At 34.2% G+C, this 19,024-nt stretch overlaps 1 protein-coding gene across 3 annotated transcripts in view; it reads right to left on the bottom strand.

The window, feature by feature from the left end:
• POLK (DNA polymerase kappa) overlaps positions 1–19,024 on the bottom strand; it is a 62,880-nt gene that overhangs the window by 1,869 nt on the left and 41,987 nt on the right. For all 3 annotated transcript variants that reach the window (XM_033430039.2, XM_033430040.2, XM_033430038.2), the window contains 9 exons: positions 18,211–18,364; positions 14,431–14,670; positions 13,137–13,261; positions 11,657–11,823; positions 9,249–9,281; positions 5,962–6,058; positions 3,201–3,372; positions 542–1,501; positions 1–43 (listed from right to left, as the gene is read on the bottom strand). In XM_033430039.2, the coding sequence (XP_033285930.2) occupies positions 1–43; positions 542–1,501; positions 3,201–3,372; positions 5,962–6,058; positions 9,249–9,281; positions 11,657–11,823; positions 13,137–13,261; positions 14,431–14,670; positions 18,211–18,364 (1,991 nt within the window). The remainder of the gene's footprint in view (positions 44–541; positions 1,502–3,200; positions 3,373–5,961; positions 6,059–9,248; positions 9,282–11,656; positions 11,824–13,136; positions 13,262–14,430; positions 14,671–18,210; positions 18,365–19,024) is intronic.

Consider the following 19,024-nt stretch of genomic DNA (forward strand, 5'->3'; position numbering starts at 1 on the left):
CTGTTTGCTTTTGTTCCAATCTTCTGTACTTTGCCTGAGTTATCTTTAGAGGGAAGAAATTCCACAATGAATAACATGAAATAATTAAAAAGCTTTCGAAAAATTTGAAGAGTTAAGGTTGACTGATTAAAGATAATAAAAACCTCCTTGGTACTACATTGTTCGAATTTATATATACCAGAAACTAATGTATAGCATAATTTCTTTGTAATTTACTTGTTTCATTAGTATTACAGCTGATTTTGAAGTTGGGTTAGAGTCGGAACTACCAAAAAACAAATTAAAGAGGCTTTTTGGCTATATAATTATAGTTAAGTTACCACTGTGCCTTGGCAAGTGTTCTCTGAAGGAATTTCTGTTTTGATTAGATCACTCAGCTCCCTAAACCATTGAGTTCATTCTGTGCTAAATCAAGCCCAAACCAGAGGTTTCCCAAAATTTTAAATCTAATGTCTTCAGCTAATTCTAACCCACCGTTAAGGTAACATTTTCCTAAATGGCAGCGTACATGAACTATGTAAACTGTAAACTGTAAACTCACCAGTACTTGTGGTGCTTTCTTTGGGTTGGTTAACTGGATTAACCTTATCTCTTCTCAGTTCCTGGATAATGCCTTTATTTAAGCAAACATCTACATGCACATTGAATAGGGTAAGATCTGAAGTCTTTTGTTCTAGGTTACAAACAGGACAAACGAGGACTTGGTCACTGATCACTTCATATAAATAAGGTTGTAGGGGCTCGTTCCTTCCTAATGACGCAACATCTTCATTTTCCAGTGAAACAGCGCAACAATTCTGAGGATAGTGTTCCATATTAAACGATTTGCTTGGAAGACTAGAACATTCCTCTTCACTGTGCTTATTACTTAGCACATCTACACCTTCTGTATTAGATTGATTACCAGTAGTCTCTGCCAACTCTACAGAATCTACTGATGTGATCTCTGCATTCTTCTGATGAGTTTCACAATCCTGCTTCTCACAGACAGAAACAAAATCATGGACATTTTCTTTCTCGTTCACTTCTGTAGAGGAAGCATGTGAACGTGAGGACATTTTAGAGTTTCCACTGATGGAAGGTCCATCAAGACACGCATCTACATGTTTATTAAAGGCTTCCAGACTGATGCTTCCTTGCTCCCTGAAGCAAACAGGACAAGTAAATATATGGCAGTTATCTGAATTCTCCAATGTTTCTAAATTCTCACTCATCCTCTTCTTTAAAACTTGGAAGAATTGTGATGTCTGTAAACTTTGTTTATCTACAGTTTCACATTTAAATGTGTCCTGGTAGCTCCAATTCCTTTCAGATCGTTTTTTATCAAAGAAACTCTTCTTATGGGACATTTCTAGAGGTTTTAGAAACTGATCTTTGTCAGTTTTCTCTGGTGTACACCTGGTGGCTGACAGGGCTTGGTTTCCAGGCTGTAAGAAGCCAATAATGCTCCTTTGTTGGCATTTCTTCTCCTCTTCATTGGGAAAACCAGATAGTCGCACCCCTAAATTAAACCAACCGTAATTAATCCATTTCAAATTCAATAGAGACATTTTGCATAATACTATTATAACACATAAGAAAAAGGCTGTTTAGCCAGAAATAATAAGCAACACTGTCTTTTCTGAATTAAAGGATGCTTTTTCAAAGGTGGTATTATGAGTAGAAATTAACTTTCTTCATAAAGCTGGGTATAGTAAATAGTAAGTATCTACTGGAGTTAGCATGATTATATAGGTCTTTCAGTTAATACCTGACACATGATACCACTAAATATCGAGTAACTAATTGGAGTCAATTGCATAGATTCTTTAGCTCCCTTTTTTGCAATAGGCGCTATTTTTTAGAGCAATTTTAGGTTCTCAGCAAAGTTGAGTAGCAAGTACAGAGAGTTCCCATATACTACCTGCCCCACACATGCACTCCTCCTCCACTATCAACATCCTACACCAGAGTGGTACATTTGTTACAATCAATGAATCTATACTGACATGACATTATTACTCAAAGTTCATAGTTTACATTAGGGTTCACTCTTGATGTACATTCTATGGGTTTTGACAAATGTACAACGACATGTATCCACCATTATAGCATCATACAGAATAGTTTCACTGCCCTAAAAATCCTCTGTGCTCTGCCTATTCCTCCCTCCCCCCACCCCTGATAACCACTGATCTTTTTAGTATCTCCGTGGTTTTGCCTTTTCCAGAATGTCATATGTTGGAATCATACAGGATGTAGCTTTTTCAGATTGGCTTCTTTCAGTTAATAATATATAAGTTTCCTCCATGTCTTTTCATGGCTTGACAGCTCATTTCTTTTCTTCTCCCCCGCCCTCTACTCCAATAGCTCATTTCTTTTATGTGCTGAATAATATTCTGTTGTCTAGATGTACCACAATTTCCATTCACCTACTACTGGAGGACATCTTGGCTGCTTCCAAGTTTTGGCAATTATAAATAAAGCTGCTATTAACATCCACTCTTTAGCTCTTTTAGTTAACATACTTTATTCAAATTGACTTCAGTGTGTGCTATTTTTCATATGTGAAAGTATGGCTAATGACCCATCCTTAGCAGTAAAACTGGCATTTGGAGTGCTTATCCATAAACATTCTCTCACTCGTTCACTTTGGAAACATGGTTTGTTTATCTTTTTTTACCACGTGATGGCTAGAAATGTGGTTTTATAGTGCCACAATCCCTTATCTGTAATTCTGAAATCCAAAAAGCTCTGAAAATTGTAAGCAACAGATGGTAATTGATGACAAGATTGGTGTCAGACCATTTAGAGTCTTTACAATTCAGTGTGAATATTTTTTTGTTTTCCTACAGAAATAATAATGTGTTTGATCATGAAGTGCTGCTTCAGATCCCAAAGGAGTATTATATAATATACTCAACATGCAGTGAATTTGCTTTCTAAAATCTGAAAAGTTTAAAATTTTGAAAGATACCTAACCCCAAGGATTTCAGTAAGTAGTAAGGAAAAGAACGACTTTAACTGGTTCTTACTGGAATTAAACTAATGATCGTGGCTTCACATGCATCAGGTCCTAAGAATCAAGAAAAATGGCAGTAGCATAAGTACAACTTCCTAAACATGTTTAAGAAATAAAATAGAGGTGAGACTATTTCCCAAGTTGATTCTATGGAAAAGTCTAGCAGATTTAAGGAAAAACAAGTAAAGAAAAGTCATACCCATAAGTCTTAATCTCAAGGGATGTGGAAAATCAGCATCAATTTCTGTTCTTAGCAATTCTTTAGCAATAGCAAATATTTCTTCTGCAGTAGAAACAACAGATGAAACTGTAGATGCACGAGTTTTTACTTCAAAATTCACATTCTTTAGCTTAATGGTAACAGTTCTACCCTGTAACAAACAGAATACATTATTATATATGGCTCTTTAACTTCCATAAAAAAGTTATTTTACAGGATAGAAAAATTCAGAAAGGTCTCTTGTGTACACAGAGTACGGAAGTATAATCAATTATTTACAAAAAAACATGGTAATGTGGAGCTTTTGTAGGAGGAGGAGGAGTTGTTGCCCTACCCACTGTGCCTAAACAAAACAGTAATGAAAGACAGCAAAAACACAATTTTGGCTTATGTTATAAAATAATGACTCAATCTATAATGGTCTAGGGGCTGATCATAGAGTTTTTGTATCCACACTCCCTTCCCTATGTTTGTCAACTGCATCATATAATAGTTTCTATATAAGAGAAATTTCTAGGAAGGAAGAACTCCAATGACACACTAGTTGACAGGTCTTATAACGACAAAACACTAAACTTACAATTTTAATTCTTTGGGGTTGAGATCATTCAATGTTAAAGATCAACATTCATTAAATAAAGACCCTAAAACAGTGCCTGATGTATATTAAACGGCAATAAATATTAACTATTACAATTACAAAATAAAAAACCATAATGAAAATTGTCATAAAGAATAACTGAAATTCATAAGTAATCTAAAAATCCCATTTTAGTCAGTAATTATTACTTCCCTCCCCAACTGACTTTTTATAAAAGACTTTTATATAAAGGGCAAAGTTAACTGATTACTTTTCTTTCTACTGAATCCTTTTTTGAGGTTAATTCAGTACCTAAAAAGATAGGGGAAAAAAATCTTTCTGAAGGGACCTCATTGAAAAGATCTTCTGGACAGCTCACACTTATTGTGTGCCTACTATATGCCAGATATTATGTTAAATTTACGTGTTAGAACTCCTTTACAGTTATTGCTTAATGGATACAGTTTCACTTTGGGATAATGAAAAAGTTCTGGAGATCAAAAGTGTTGATGGTTGTACAATCTGAATGTACTTAATGCCACTAAAATGTATACTTAGAAAGTTAAAACAGTAAATTTTGTTTTGTATATTTTGCTACCTCCTGGAGGTTGTGAGAGTAGGTTAGGCTTATTGACTCACTTCCAAAGAATAGACTATGGAGAGGGAAAAGTAGTAATTTCACAGTGGAGAAGCCTAGCAAACACTACTTTAACCAAGTGAGGATGGTTATTCTCACCTGTGATATCATGTGGCTATCATATACCTTGATGGGATGTGATGAGAAGGATACTTCATTTCTGTGGTATTCTTTCTAAAAACCTATAACCCTGGTCTAATCATAAGAAAATCATCAGACAAACCCAGATTGGAAGACATTCTGCAGTATACCTGGCTAGTATCCCTCAAGACTGTCAAGGTCATGAAAAACAAGGAAATACGGAGAAACTGTCACAGACTGGAGGAAACTGGGAAGATATGAAAACTAAATGCAATGTGGTTCCCTGGACTGAACCCTGGAACAAAGAGAAGAAGGACATGAATGGAAAAAAACAGGTAAAACAAAAATACTGTCTGGATTTAGTTAACAGAAATGTGTTAGTGTCAGTTTCTTAGTTTTGCAAATGTACTATGATAATATAAGATGTTAATAATGAGGGAAACTGGGTATACTGGAAATCTTGATAATATCCTTGTACCTATTCTATAAATCTGAAATGATTCTAAAATTAAAAGTTTATTTAAAAAATTTAAAAAAAGGGGCTTCCCTGGTGGCGCAGTGGTTGAGCGTCCGCCTGCCGATGCAGGGGACGCGGGTTCGTGCCCCGGTCCGGGAAGATCCCACATGCCGCGGAGCGGCTAAGCCCGTGAGCCATGGCCGCTGAGCCTGCGCGTCCGGAGCCTGTGCTCCGCAACGGGAGAGGCCACAACAGTGAGAGGCCCGCGTACCGCAAAAAAAAAAAAAAAAAAAAAAAAAAAAGAACTCTCTATATATTTAAGGTATAAAAGAGAAGGATTATAAGAAAATATTCATCAGATATCCCTTTCTTTGTAATAACTTTTTACTGCTTTTGTATTATACTTTGTAATAACCCTACCTCTGTTTTGAGAATGTTGGAAAAATACTAAACATGGATTGTTGTGAGTGAAGATTATACAATACAAAGTTCAAAGCCTTCCAGGTTTTGTTCTCAATGTGTTAAGCAACCTGGATTAAGGCCTTGAAACAAAATGCCTATTCCAGAAGGTCACTGTCTACCTGACAATGACATTAAAGGATAATTGGAAAGGCATTTATAACAAGCACAGTTCTAGGGAAATCCTTCCCTATCCCTTATTCTTTACTGCCAATATAACTCTGATTTTGAACTTATTCAAAAGTACTCCCAAGGTAATATAAACTTCTCTGGAATTATACTGGAGTCACTCCAACCTCATAAGTTGCTTCTCATAAAATGACCTCATCATAGGCCTCAGATAAGGGTCAGAATTCAATTTGTCTCTATTGAAGACAAGAATTCTCTTTTCTGACACATCCCAATTTGTATTTAAATGCAAAATCTAACTCTTGGTTTAAGGTAGCTTTTTATTATTAAAAATTTAAGGTAGCTTTTTATTATTAAAAATTTAGAAAACTAAGAACACTGCATAAAAATGAAGTACCTTAAGTCCTTCTTTCTGCAGGTCTTGAGCAAGTTCACTGCAAAGTTCTTGGCACAAGCTGTACTGTTCTTCTGCTTTACTTATCTCACTGAATGTCCTAGAAAGGCAAGAATGATTTTGGTGCACAAAGTAAACTACAATTCAGTATACTTTAGAAATGATATAGTACATGTAAATGGCCTAGCATTAAGTTATATTTTCTACAGTACAAAGTTTTCAGATGAACTAAGATATGATTAAGTAAAAACATCCAAGATCTTCTTAAATAATGGGAGTTTGTTTATAGCTAAACTGATTAGCAAAGGTGCATTTGCTCTCTACAATATGTTTTAAAAGATGATTAAAGTCACCAACATATAAGGATAATGCCCTCAAAACTTACAAAACATTAGGATACATATGTATACAGACTCTGCTACAGAGGATTATCTTAAGAAAGTACAAATGAGAACAACATTCCAATTACTGCATGTGTATTTTCTGTAAGCGAATTATCTTCAAGTAGATTTAAGGGGTTGGTTCGTGGCACCTACATAAAGTCATCTAATAGGCAACTGGAAATGGAGGGCTGGTAAGACTAAATGTAGAACTTGTGACTTCATCTGCACAAGGGTATTGAAAGGTCATATTAACATAAAGACACTAAAGAGAGAGTGGGGTAACCAGTAAAAAAGCCCGAGCAAACCCTGAATAGTCATTCAGTGAAAAGTCCCGCTTCTAACTATTCCCAGCTACCCAGTTCTCTTCCCTAGTGGCAACCAATATTGCCAGCTTCCTATTCATTATTTATTCCTCTAGAATACTGTATGTATATAAAAGCAAACAAGCAAACATTTCCCCTATATAAACAGTAGAATATTAGATACATTATTTACCACTTTGCTTTTCTCATTCATCCTGGTGAGAGTTCCCTATAAATAAATAATTTCATTTATATATGGCAGCATAAATTCTAATTTAAAGATGTAAGATCATTTAACCAATCCTCTATTTGTAGAAACTTATTTCCAATCTTTTGCTATCACAAAAAAAAATTCAGTGCATAACCATGTATACATGTAAAATGACATGTGATTACACCAGTGGAATGTATGCCTAGAAAAAGAACTGTGGGATCAAAGTACATGTGTATCTGTGATCTTGATAGATACTGCCAAATTGCTTGCCCCCTGTGGTAGGCAAAATAATGGTCCCCAAAGATGTTCAAATCCTTATCTCTCAGAATCTAGTACTTTACATGGTGAAATGAACTTTACAGATGTGGTTAAATTAAGATGAGGTGATTATCCTGAATTATCCAGGTAGGTCCACTGTAATCTCAAGGGTCCTTGTAAGAAGAAGGCAGGAGGGTAAGAGTCAAAGAAAGACAAAATGTGAGAGTTGAAGATAGAGAATGGGGCCGTGAGCCAAAGAATGCAAGAAGCCTCTAGAAGCTTTTAGAAAGGAAATGGATTCTCCTCTGGGGCCTCTAGAAGGAATGCAACCCTGATGACACCTTAATTTTAGGACTGCTGACCTTCAGAATTGTAAGAGAATAAATTTGTGGTAATTAGTTATACCACCAATAAGAAACTAGTACACCCTCCTTTAGAGTTTAATAGCTTTTTCACTCCCATAGTCTTGCCAATAGAGTGTGCATCTTTGCCAACTTAATTAGTGAAAAATGCTATCTCAGAGAATTTTCAATCTGAATTTCTTAAATTATACGGAGACTGAGATTATTTTCACATGTTTATAAAGCCATTTGTACCATCTTTTCTGTTAACTAATTAGATCTTTGTTCACTTTTTTCTATTGGTTTGATGGCCCTTTCTTAAGAAATATTAATATTAGTTAATATTAATATTCTTGTACAGCAAGCAATGTTCTCAATAACAAAAGACAAAATAGAAGAAAAAATCATTAAATAGGACGATACTATCTCACTTTTGGATGCTTTTTTCCCCTCTTTTCCTTTGATTGCTTTTATGTAAATCACAGCCTAAAACAACAATTTTTATCAGTCATTTACTGAGTGTGTTGTCTTGTAAAAGTCATTCATCTTTTCTAGGGAACCCCCCTGCACTGTTGGTGGGAATGTAAATGGATACAGCCACTATGGAGAACCGTATGGAGGTTCCTTAAAAAACTAAAAATAGAATTACCATATGACCCAGCAATCCCACTACTGGGCATATACCCAGAGAAAACCATAATTCAAAAAGACACATGCACCCCAATGTTCATTGCAGCACTATTTACAATAGCCAGGTCATGGAAGCAACCTAAATGCCCATCCACAAATGAATGGATAAAGAAGATGTGGTACATATATACAATGGAATATTACTCAGCCATAAAAAGGAATGAAATTGGGTCATTTGTAGAGATGTGGATGGACCTAGAGACTGTCACACAGAGTGAAGTCAGAAAGAGAAAAACAAATATCGTATATAAACACAAATATGTGGAATCTAGAAAAATGGTACAGATGAACTGGTTTGCAAGGCAGAAATAGAGAACAAATATGGACACCAAGGGGGAAAAGGGGTGGTGGTGGAGGTGGTGGGATGAACTGGGAGATTGGGATTGACATGTATACACTAATATGTATCAAATAGATAACTAATAAGAACCTGCTGTATAAAACATAAATAAAATTAAAAAAAAAGTCATTCAGCTTTTCTGATCATGAATAATATATGTGCAAAATGAACACAACCTTATACTAGGTCCGCGGTTCTTAAATGTCTTAGTGGAACTTTGGTTCTTTGAGGAGATAAGCGAGGGACTTTTCAAACAATGACATATTTCCCAAAACAATACGGTTCCATCAAGATTTCATTTGACTTCAAACAAGATTGTAAACCACTGAACTAGATCACCTCTAAGCTCTTGTTCATCAGTATCTTACTATTTGATGTCTATGGTTATTCACCAATATTTGAAGAACTTCAGGAAGAATTTCCATCATCATTTCTTAAATTTCCCAAATAACTACTCAGTATAATTTTTCTTATAAATAAGCCTATAAATTAAGATTTAGAATCCTAAAATGCTTGGTTTTCACTGAATAGGAACAAAACCAACGTTTAAAAAAATAACTGCAGTTAAATTTTTTCCCATTGAGAGCACAGAAAGCAAAGATAATAAAGCATTGCACTGGAATATTTACTGTAGGAGTATCAACTGATGAAAATTGTTACTTGGTTTGCAAATAGATTTTTAAATTTCAGTGAAAATTTACTAAAAATTAAAAATTAGTTTAAAATAATACAAATTATGAATAATTAGCAACAAAACATTACCTCTCAACACTCATGCTTTTCCTCTCTCCATCCCTTGAAATTAAAAAAAAAAAGCTTTTATTTGCTTTCTCAAAGAAGACTGAGTTTCTTTTAGTCAACCAAGATGATTTTACATCAGTTACCCTTTAGAGATCTCAATGTTTTAGATTAAAAGTTATACATCATGCAACACAGTGAGTTTTTTAATCTAAAAATAAAACTATCACCAAAGAATATAGAAAGATATGCTAATATAATTACATGTGTGATGGATCAAGTCTATATCTATCAAAGACAACAAATTTGAAAACAGGATGATATTATAAATTGTTTCTATTAAAAGCCCAAATATAAAAAATCACAACTTACAAAAACCAACAGAAGGTAGTAGCATAATGGCTTGCAGTTATAAGATATAATTAAATTTTAAATAATTTAATATCCATTATCTAGTTTTTGGCCTAGTACATTAATAATAGCCTATTTATTATTCACTTATACCACTCTATAGAAGCTCAGTCAAAATTTGCCATACAGCAATAGGATGATGGTTGGGAATCTGAACCACCTAGTTTGGTTGGATTCTAGCTGCTCTGGTAGGAGCAGTTAAAACCAAAAAGCTGAAATGACATGTAGATTATTCATTTTCCTAATATTTCACAAACCAATTATGAATCAAGCACTGTTCTAGGCCTTGGAGATAACAGTAATGAACAAAACAGACCAAGTGCCTGCCTTTAAGAAACTTATATTTTAGGGACTTCCCTGGTGGCACTGTGGTTAAGACTCCGTGCTCCCAATGCAGGGGGCCTGGGTTCGATCGCTGGTCAGGGAACTAGATCCCACATGCGTGCCACAACTAAGAGTTCGCATGTCACAACTAAGGAGCCTGCAAGCCACAACAAAGGAGCCCGGCTGCCACAACTAAGACTCAGTGCAACCAAATAAGTAAATTAAATAAATGTTAAAAAAATAGTTATAAAGAAACATATCTTAGTGGAGGGAGACAAATAAACATAGCAGTAAATATGGAACAGGTTAGAAGGGGAGAAGTACTACAGATTAAAAAATAAAGCAAATTAAGGAAACAGAATGTTGATAGAAGGGAAGGGAAGTTTGCTATTTTATATGGTTAAAAATTACCTATGAATTTCACTTAAAAGCATTACCTGCATCTCTACCACAGGTTAATATGTGCTATATTATATTAAAAACTGTATTGTTTTCAAGCACTATGGAAATAAAAAGAGGATAATTTTTGGATTAAAGAAGAAAGTTTTATTTCTCATCACCTTCATGTACTGCATTATTTATAGTACTGTGATGTCTTTCTCTTATCTTTCATTATATCCACTCAAGATCAAAGTCAGCTACCTGGACTTGAAAGAATGAGGAGCATGGAGAGATGAGAAAAATAATAGCACATGCCTTGCAATCTCTGTAAGATATAGCAGGTCTAATTGGTTAATCAAACTTGTTTTACATGCCTCCTCAGTAATCTTCTTGTTTTCCTTTAGTTTAACTATATGAATATAAAAGAGTTATTTTGAGGGCAGGCTAACAAGATGATAACGAAATCGTAAAAATAGTGCCCAGTGTTAATTTTCATTCTTGTTTTTAGTGCCTTCTTTTCACCCACCCTAAACAGTGTACCCTTCTAGCTCTGGGATCCTTCTTTTTAAGACCTGGATGAAAGAGTGGCAGGGAGGAAACACAGGGCCTCTCCTCTAGCCGTTTCCTCTTCTCTTAGATCTTTGCATGGCTGGCCCCTTCAGGTCTCTGTCTCTGGAGAACCGCTGCCAACCCCATCTCTTACCCCACAAGTCAACATCTATGTGCCCCCACTCTGCCTTACTTTCTCCATTTGTTTATTTGGTTCCTTTTTATTTCCCACACTATTCTGCAAACTCCATGAAGGCAGGACTTTGTCCTGTTTACTGCTATTATCCCCAGTGCCTAGAACAGTGCCTAACGCAAAGTACTCAGTACTGAATGAATGAATCATTTACAAATCTGGAAAAGAGAAGAAATACAGGTAGTTCATGAAGGCTTTCAAGGAATCGTTAAGTCTACTTGCTTTAAAGGGTGAGTTCTGCAGTATGAGCCATCTTTCTCACTCCCACAATCTGATCACCAATATTCTTACGTTCCGAACAAAGAACAAGGCAGGTACAGAAAAGAAAGCACCCATCATTCCTCTTATCCCTCTATCCAAATGCTGTAGCCAACAACCTAGGAGTGATTTTTTATTCCTCTTTTCCTTTTCTCTCACAACCAATCTTTTGACTCTAATTCAAAAATTATATTCTGAATTGAGCTAGCCTAAAAGAAATTTAAAACATGTTATCCCTGTAGTCTCTATCTCAATGGTGAAAACTGTTATTTCAGCAAATGCTAAAAAAAAGCAGAATAATTATAAATACAGATACCTTGCCAGCTGTGTTGAACCTAGACCCAGGGAAATATGAAGGAAATAATGCCAAGATGTTTCAGAGAAAAGGAGAGAAAGTAATGCCCTCTGTTGGTATAGTTCTGTACAAGTAATAATTCCAAGGGCCTTCAACATTTTCTCTGTAACTTTTCCTATTCCAGAAACCTAGAAAAGAATCAACTTATCATTAATACATTTTGAAATTAAGATAAGAAGTGATATTATAATCTCATCATATATTTTATAACTAATAAAAGGTATAAATAATGTGCCTAGTTTCAAAAGTCACACAAGAGAACGGCTTTAGTTACTTTTTGGCTATATTTCCTAAACTAGTGTTCCATGAAAATTAAAAATTTTAAATTCCATAGAATTTTTAAAAAGCATTTAAAAAAGAGTTCTGCGGTCATATAAACTTGGGGAATGGTAGGATAAACAACTTTTTATTCCCTTTTAATTTTGTAAAACTGAAGTATAGTTGACGTACATTATATTAGTTTCAGGTGTACAACACAGTGATTCAACATTTATATACATTATGAATCAATTACCACAATAAGTCTAGTAATCATCTGTCACCATACAAAGTTATTATAATATTACTGACTATAGTCTCTATACTGTACATTACATCCCATGACTTTTTTTTTATGACTCCAAGTTTGTACCTCTTAATCTTCTTTACCTATTTTGCCCAACTCCACACCCCCTCCCCTCTGGAAACCACCAGTTTGTTCTCTGTAACAATCAGTCTGTTTCTAGGATAAACAAACTTTAAATGAACTTTTTTACTGTAAGAATTATGAATCTTCAATAAATTAATATCTCTTGTGACCCACCAAGGGTGGTACATTCCAAAGTTCTTTGACCCCAGAACGTTTTTTAACAGAACACCCATTCATACCTTAAAAATACATTGGAAAACACTGCTTTATAGCTATATCTTATATATACTAAGCTATTCAGTAGTCATTATACATTATATATTTTGATATAGACTTTCTTCTGAGAGTTGAAAATGTTTATTTAGATTCACTAATATACATTATGCTGAGTCAGGAAAGCAAGCCCTAGAACATCAAATAGTGTATAGTACAATTATTATTTTTAAAAAAGCATATATATACAGAATCTAGAAGCTGTAAAAAATAATAAAATATACCCTTTCTATAATCCCTGAGGAATCATTTTACCATTTTAAAGATGGTAAAGTATTTGGGTTTTTTTTTTTCTGGTCAAAAACAATTAAAATTCTAAATCTTTTCAACAAACTTTTCAACAGACAAGCTTCCTAAACCTCACTTTTAGGATTTCATAGAAAGATTTCTTCAAGTCCTAATTAAATCATCCATTATCATTCTTGCTTGTTAGCTATCATTTTAAAAAGTTTCTGAAAGAATGATTACTATCATCCTAAATAGTATTTCTTCAGAACACCGAGTATATATATAGATGACAAATTTTGCATAAAATTTCACCTTTCTAATGGGTAAGTCCTTGATGAAGTCCATCACAGCTTGTCTATTAGGGAGAATTTGGTATTGTCCATTTGGTTTATTCTTATCACTGCATACTTTCGCTAACATTGTATTTGGTGCGATGCCTTAAAAGAAGAACACTCTGATGACTCAAAGAACATGATATGTATGATTTTAAAATACGTGATAACAACACAGAAAAAAAATTAAATGCAAAAATCTGAAATGTGGAATGCTACTTTAAAAATAACATTTGATTACTATCTATCTCCCCAGGGCTTGCTATAGTTTTAGGAAAAGGAATTGTATAAGTTATTGTGGCAGCAGAAATGAGGAATATTTAAATCTCCATGGTATTTTAAAGTCTAAGAGTAATTTCTGAGTTTAAGCGATATTATTAGTTTACTTACTATATTTAGTAGGAATACAGGGCTGTCTTACAGAAAAGATGGAGAATATAATTTAGGATGGATGTTTACTCTTTGAAAAGGTCTCCTGTATAGATTATCCACATAAAGAAAAAAAAAAAAAAATCAAAGATTCTGTTTCCAGTATGTTTAAAACAATGATAATGAAATGCGTGTATCCTTTTTATGCTACTCACAAAGCAAATTACCCCTTTTCAGAGAGGTGTTTTATAATTTCTAGGTGTCTTAATGATTAAGATAACTTGAAATAGGTATATTCAACTATGATCATCAAATAGTTCAATTTTTATACACATTTTTCTAAAATTTATTACTTATTTTCAGGCTTTGGCATAGGAAGAAAAGACTAACCCAATCATAATATGGCTTTCTTAAGATAATCTAGGGTCCTCATGAATATCAGTTTCTATGCTAAGACACAGTGATACCCTCATGAGTTATTGGCATATGTAAAGCTCTTTTTCCCTTCACCAGATGATCCTAGATTGCTATGTTGCTAGTTGGTGTTTTTTCCTGTCTAATCCATATTTTGTGTGGACATCTGTGGTCTCTCTTGCACTGTAAGTCTTCAAAGGGAAAACAAAGTATTATGTCCCAAACCAATTAAAATATATTTTGTGTTTCAAAAAAGATCGCTACATGAGCTTTATGATAAGTTTTTGCTTTGGACACATGGGTTTTTGTGCTTAATTCCAATTTACCTATAGGTTCACAGTATTCTGAATAGGTATATTGTCAGAAGTTAATAAAAAAACAGCTAAGTAAAATGTTATTCTACACTTTATAGTGAGAAACTACTAATATTACACTATGTTAGCTAGTCTGAAAATTATAACTATTGGAACCATCAATATCCTTTTAAGTACCTGCACTGGCTGTCAGTGTAGTTTTTTGCTCGATTCTGAAACGAATTTCCTTTACCACTTCCTCAGCTGATGTTCCAAAAACAATTGAGTTTTGGAGTATTTGAAGATTATTCAGTTCTTCAAAGTTCACTTGGAAAGGATTTCCTGGGGACTGCAAATCAGGAGGACTATCTTCAAAAAGTAGAGGAGAGATGGATCGTTCCTGCTCACGCAGTTTATTAACTTCCTTTCCTGGTTTATCTAAATTATAAACAGCAACAGTAATTCATCTTCATTTTAAAAAGTACATACTTCATAAATTAGGTTTCCCTACAGTCTTTCTAAAGACAAAACAAATCTAGTTTAGTTTGCTTTCTAAGAACCAAGGTCAGAAATGTTAGCATTTATATTTTTAACTGTTTACCAAAGAAAACACTGATTCTAAGTTTTTCTTAAAAGAAATATTATCCATTTCCATTGTATACATTTTAAAACGAAATATCTTATGTAAATCTCACTAATTTTTGTACTGAAATTAATTGAAACCCAGAATTGGAATTAGATTCACAGTACTTTTTTCTCAAAAAGATGAAAGGTTTTTTTCCTTTACTCATCTCTAGAGGAAAAGAAGAACCTTCTTAAATTAGAATTTAGGAATAAGGAAAAAGGTGTTAAGCAACATAGAGCAATTATGCCTGAAAGATAAATTTTGCTTTTGGAGGGGGAAAAAAGCCTAAAAAATTTTTTCATTCATGGAAGAACTTTTCAAATGTTAAATAATCTGAATTTTCTTCTTTCAAATGCTGATTTTAATTTTGACTTGTTTGTTTATAAAGTATCACTTTTACTAAGAGCACATCTGAAATCAATAGAAATTACTTCTGGAAGTTATATTTCTTTAAATATATAAATTCTTAAGGTCTAATCAGATTAACAATGGTCCAAGTTTAAGAGCGAGAAGCCTTCGTTATTATCAAAAGGCAGTAATCTAATATTAATATTAAAAAGTAAAGTAAAAAAACTAATCTGGTTATTATCTCATTTTAGTTGCATTTTTCATAAATGAACTGTGAAATACACTGAAATCTATACAGATACTAAAAATGTCCTTATGAACAAATCCATTGAAGACTTTACTTTCCGGGCTTAATGGAGGAGAAATCAGTTGAAGTGTAAAATTGATAAAAACTAAGATTAACAACAGAGCTTTCTCATCCACTTCATAATTTTATTACATATAAATGTTTTCCAAATTAAGGTAAATACAGATGCAAAAATTAAATTTCTAGTTTCAAGACACATATACTTAAAAAATGAAGATGGCCTTTTCAAGAGATTTTATAAAGATAATATAAATAAAATGACAGACACCTAATTAGTTTCAAATTTTTAAGTATGTAATATGAATTAAGTTACAGACAGGTATTTTCCAAATCTGAATTCCCAGGCCATATACAAAACAAGCCTTATTTTCAAACTTACACTAGCCGTTATTTATGTACTTTAGTTCCTTTCATTTTCCATTATCTGGTTTTAAAATGCAGAGCAATTCAGGGGGATTAAGACTAAGGCACAGCTGAAATGGTATTTACCTGGACCCTCTTTTTCCCAACTAGATGTGTGAAAGTCAAGGTAAAGAGCTACGGAAAACCTGCAGGCCACGTAAGGCACGTTCACAACCTCCTTCTGCAGTTCCTTATGCCATGTTTTGTACCTCATGCTTCTATCACACTGCCCTCAGGTGAGTCACTGATAGCAGGACACTACAGCAGAAAGCAAAGCATGCTGTTTTCAGGTTCATTGTTTAGAGCCGCTGCTGAATGGTGTAGTTATCGTTTCAATCTGTCTACTTCTCTGCGAGGCCTGGCTATGCAACCAACCGCTGAAGTGGTTTCTTATTTGCTTTCTGAAAGAAATATCTTTATAAGCCTCATAACTGAGGTGATCAGCATATAAAAGTAAGGTTTCTTATAATTTGAAACAGTAGGATTAAGATCCCATCTGGATGGCAAGTGCTAAAAAGTATACGGTACAGTATTTTAGTTTTTTACATTGCCTGGCACCATCTAGATTTATGAGAGAATAAACATAAAATAATAATAATTATTATTTTATTTCTTTACAGACTGTGCCTTTTAGAAAAGGGGCAAACAGCAGAAAAATCCCTTGGACTTTAGAGGAAGGTATATCAACCACCTGCCACGACTCCAACTCACTGTTGACAGCTTCTCTGGGCATAATGTGAAATCAGACATGCCTGAAAGTCCAGTTGACAGGGACTTATATATGAAAAAAAAAAAGTTAAACTATTTAAATTGCTTAAGAATATGAAATACATGAAGAGGAAAGTACATAAATAAATATGTTAAAAGCAACGATATTAAAAATTCACATCCTCATAATAAGTGTGGACATATAGTAAATGAAAAGAACATTAGTAGAGAATGAAAACATTTACCTTAGTCCCAATATAATTTTTTTATAACATATTGTGAAAGTAGTTATTATAGGACACCCTCAGGGGATGCTTTGACATAACTATTTAATGGCTCCCCTCCTTTCTCCTGTGAAAAGTAAGGAACTAACAAAGTAAGATTTTAAGCAAAGTGACATTAGACTTTGTGTGTCACTTCCTCAAACAATAAAGTTATACTAAGAGCAAAAAACCTTTTGCTCCAAGCCCCTGTGTCCAGAAATTATGTTTGTTTATTGTTTAATGTTTCTCTTAAAGAGAGAGACCTACTCCATTAGAGCTCTAAGTAAGGTAATAAAATTATGATTCAATGTCCATACTAAATTTGCTCCAAAGATGTGAGCCCCAAACAATGGTAAAGTTAGAATTTTATGGCATTGAGGATCTACCATTTTTGCTTCAGGGAAAGTTACAAAGAGCTTCCCCACCGCAGCCTGTCCCCTCTGAAGCAGTTAATGAGTTGTACACATGGAACATGGCTATGGGTTTTGAGCAAACTCTCTATTTCTACCTTTTCATCCAGGTGAACTTTGCTCAGGGGTCCAGGGCAGTGCTGGCATTTGAAGTAATCACACCTCTGACAGAGGACTGAAAGCAGTACATGTATTATCTGCATGATTTTTGGCATTGTTTTGGGTAGGTAATAAGGGGCTCATTTGAAAAAAACCTTGGGGTCATAAACTTGTTTCATTATATATAAAAAGAATCAAAATAAGATCTAAGGCCAAGAAGGGAGTTGGGGAGTCATTAATTTCGGCAAGGTTAAGAACAGCAATCACTGTATAAACAGATTATAGAAAATTTGGGAAATAAAGAAAAAAAACCCATCCAATATTTTGATATGTTCAAGGCTAATTAAAAAAGAATCTATTTTCTATTAACAGCTACATAAAAACACCACTATAAACAAAGAAACTCCTCAGATTCAAGGCAATCCAACTCCTGGTTAGTTATATCTTATGGAAAAAACTGCTATGAAATTACTTTGTTTAGGGACTCTGCACACTCTTAAAGTCTAGAGATTTAACAATCTCATTTGATTTAAAAGTGGCATTCCACACATTTATCTCAGAAAACCCACTTGGTTGTGCCGTGCAGCTTGTGGGATCTTAGTTCCCCAACCAGGGATCAAATCCGTGCCCCCTGCAGTGGAAAGCGTGGAGTCCTAACCACTGGACCACCAGGGAATTCCCTGATTTTTAATTTTTAATACTTTTTCATAATAAAGCTATATTTAGTCCTGCACCTATGCATCCTAATGAGTTAACTGGTTAATTCAAAGGATTTTTTGTTTGTTTTTAGTCTGAGCATTCTAATAAATTGCTTACCATTTTCTAGAGAGTTCCCTGTTTTGATGAAATACTTCCTTTTCTCCTCAGGCCAACTTTGTCTTTCCTCTAAATGCTTTGTTATATTCACGTAGGCTTCATCAAGACTCATGGCCATAAAATTGGGATCATAATCAGCAAGTATTTCCTTAACCTTCGAAAGGAACAAAATGGTTTAATTTTGCTGCCAAAGTAAAACGTGCCACATACAGCTGATAAGAAACATTAATATTCTTACTTTGCAACTATAGTAAGGATTCTATAATCAATAGCTCATGGATTTAGAGAATAAATAATTTACTGCTAGGGCAAGTTTGTCCAAATTCTCTTTTGTATTAAAGTAGATCACAAAGGCAGAAGACCATGAAATAGCTTCATTTGATTCAATCTCTATTTAGCCACCTATATCTATATATAATAAGTGATTCAAATAAACAACAACATCATTCTGATAGGCCCAGAAAAAACGGTTAAGCAACATAATTTTAGGTGGCAAGTCAAAAGCAGAAGTGGGAACAATAGGATCCTGCTCTCCTTTACCTTTTACTATTGTTTTTGTTCTTCTTTTTCTTAGGTAAGAAGTGGATTTATTTATTTAGTTAGTTATTTTTAAATTTTATTTACTTATTTATTTATTTTTGGACTGCGTTGGGTCTTCGTTGCTGGGCGCGGGCTTTCTCCAGTCGTGGTGAGCGGGGGCTACTCTTCGTTGTGGTGTGCAGACTTCTCATTGCGGTGGCTTCTCTTGTTGCAGAGCACGGGCTCTAGGCTTGCAGGCTTCAGTAGCTGTGGTGCATGGGCTCAGTAGTTGTGG

The sequence above is a fragment of the Orcinus orca genome, chromosome 3 (genome assembly GCF_937001465.1).
Source record: "Orcinus orca chromosome 3, mOrcOrc1.1, whole genome shotgun sequence".
Lineage (NCBI taxonomy): Eukaryota > Metazoa > Chordata > Mammalia > Artiodactyla > Delphinidae > Orcinus > Orcinus orca.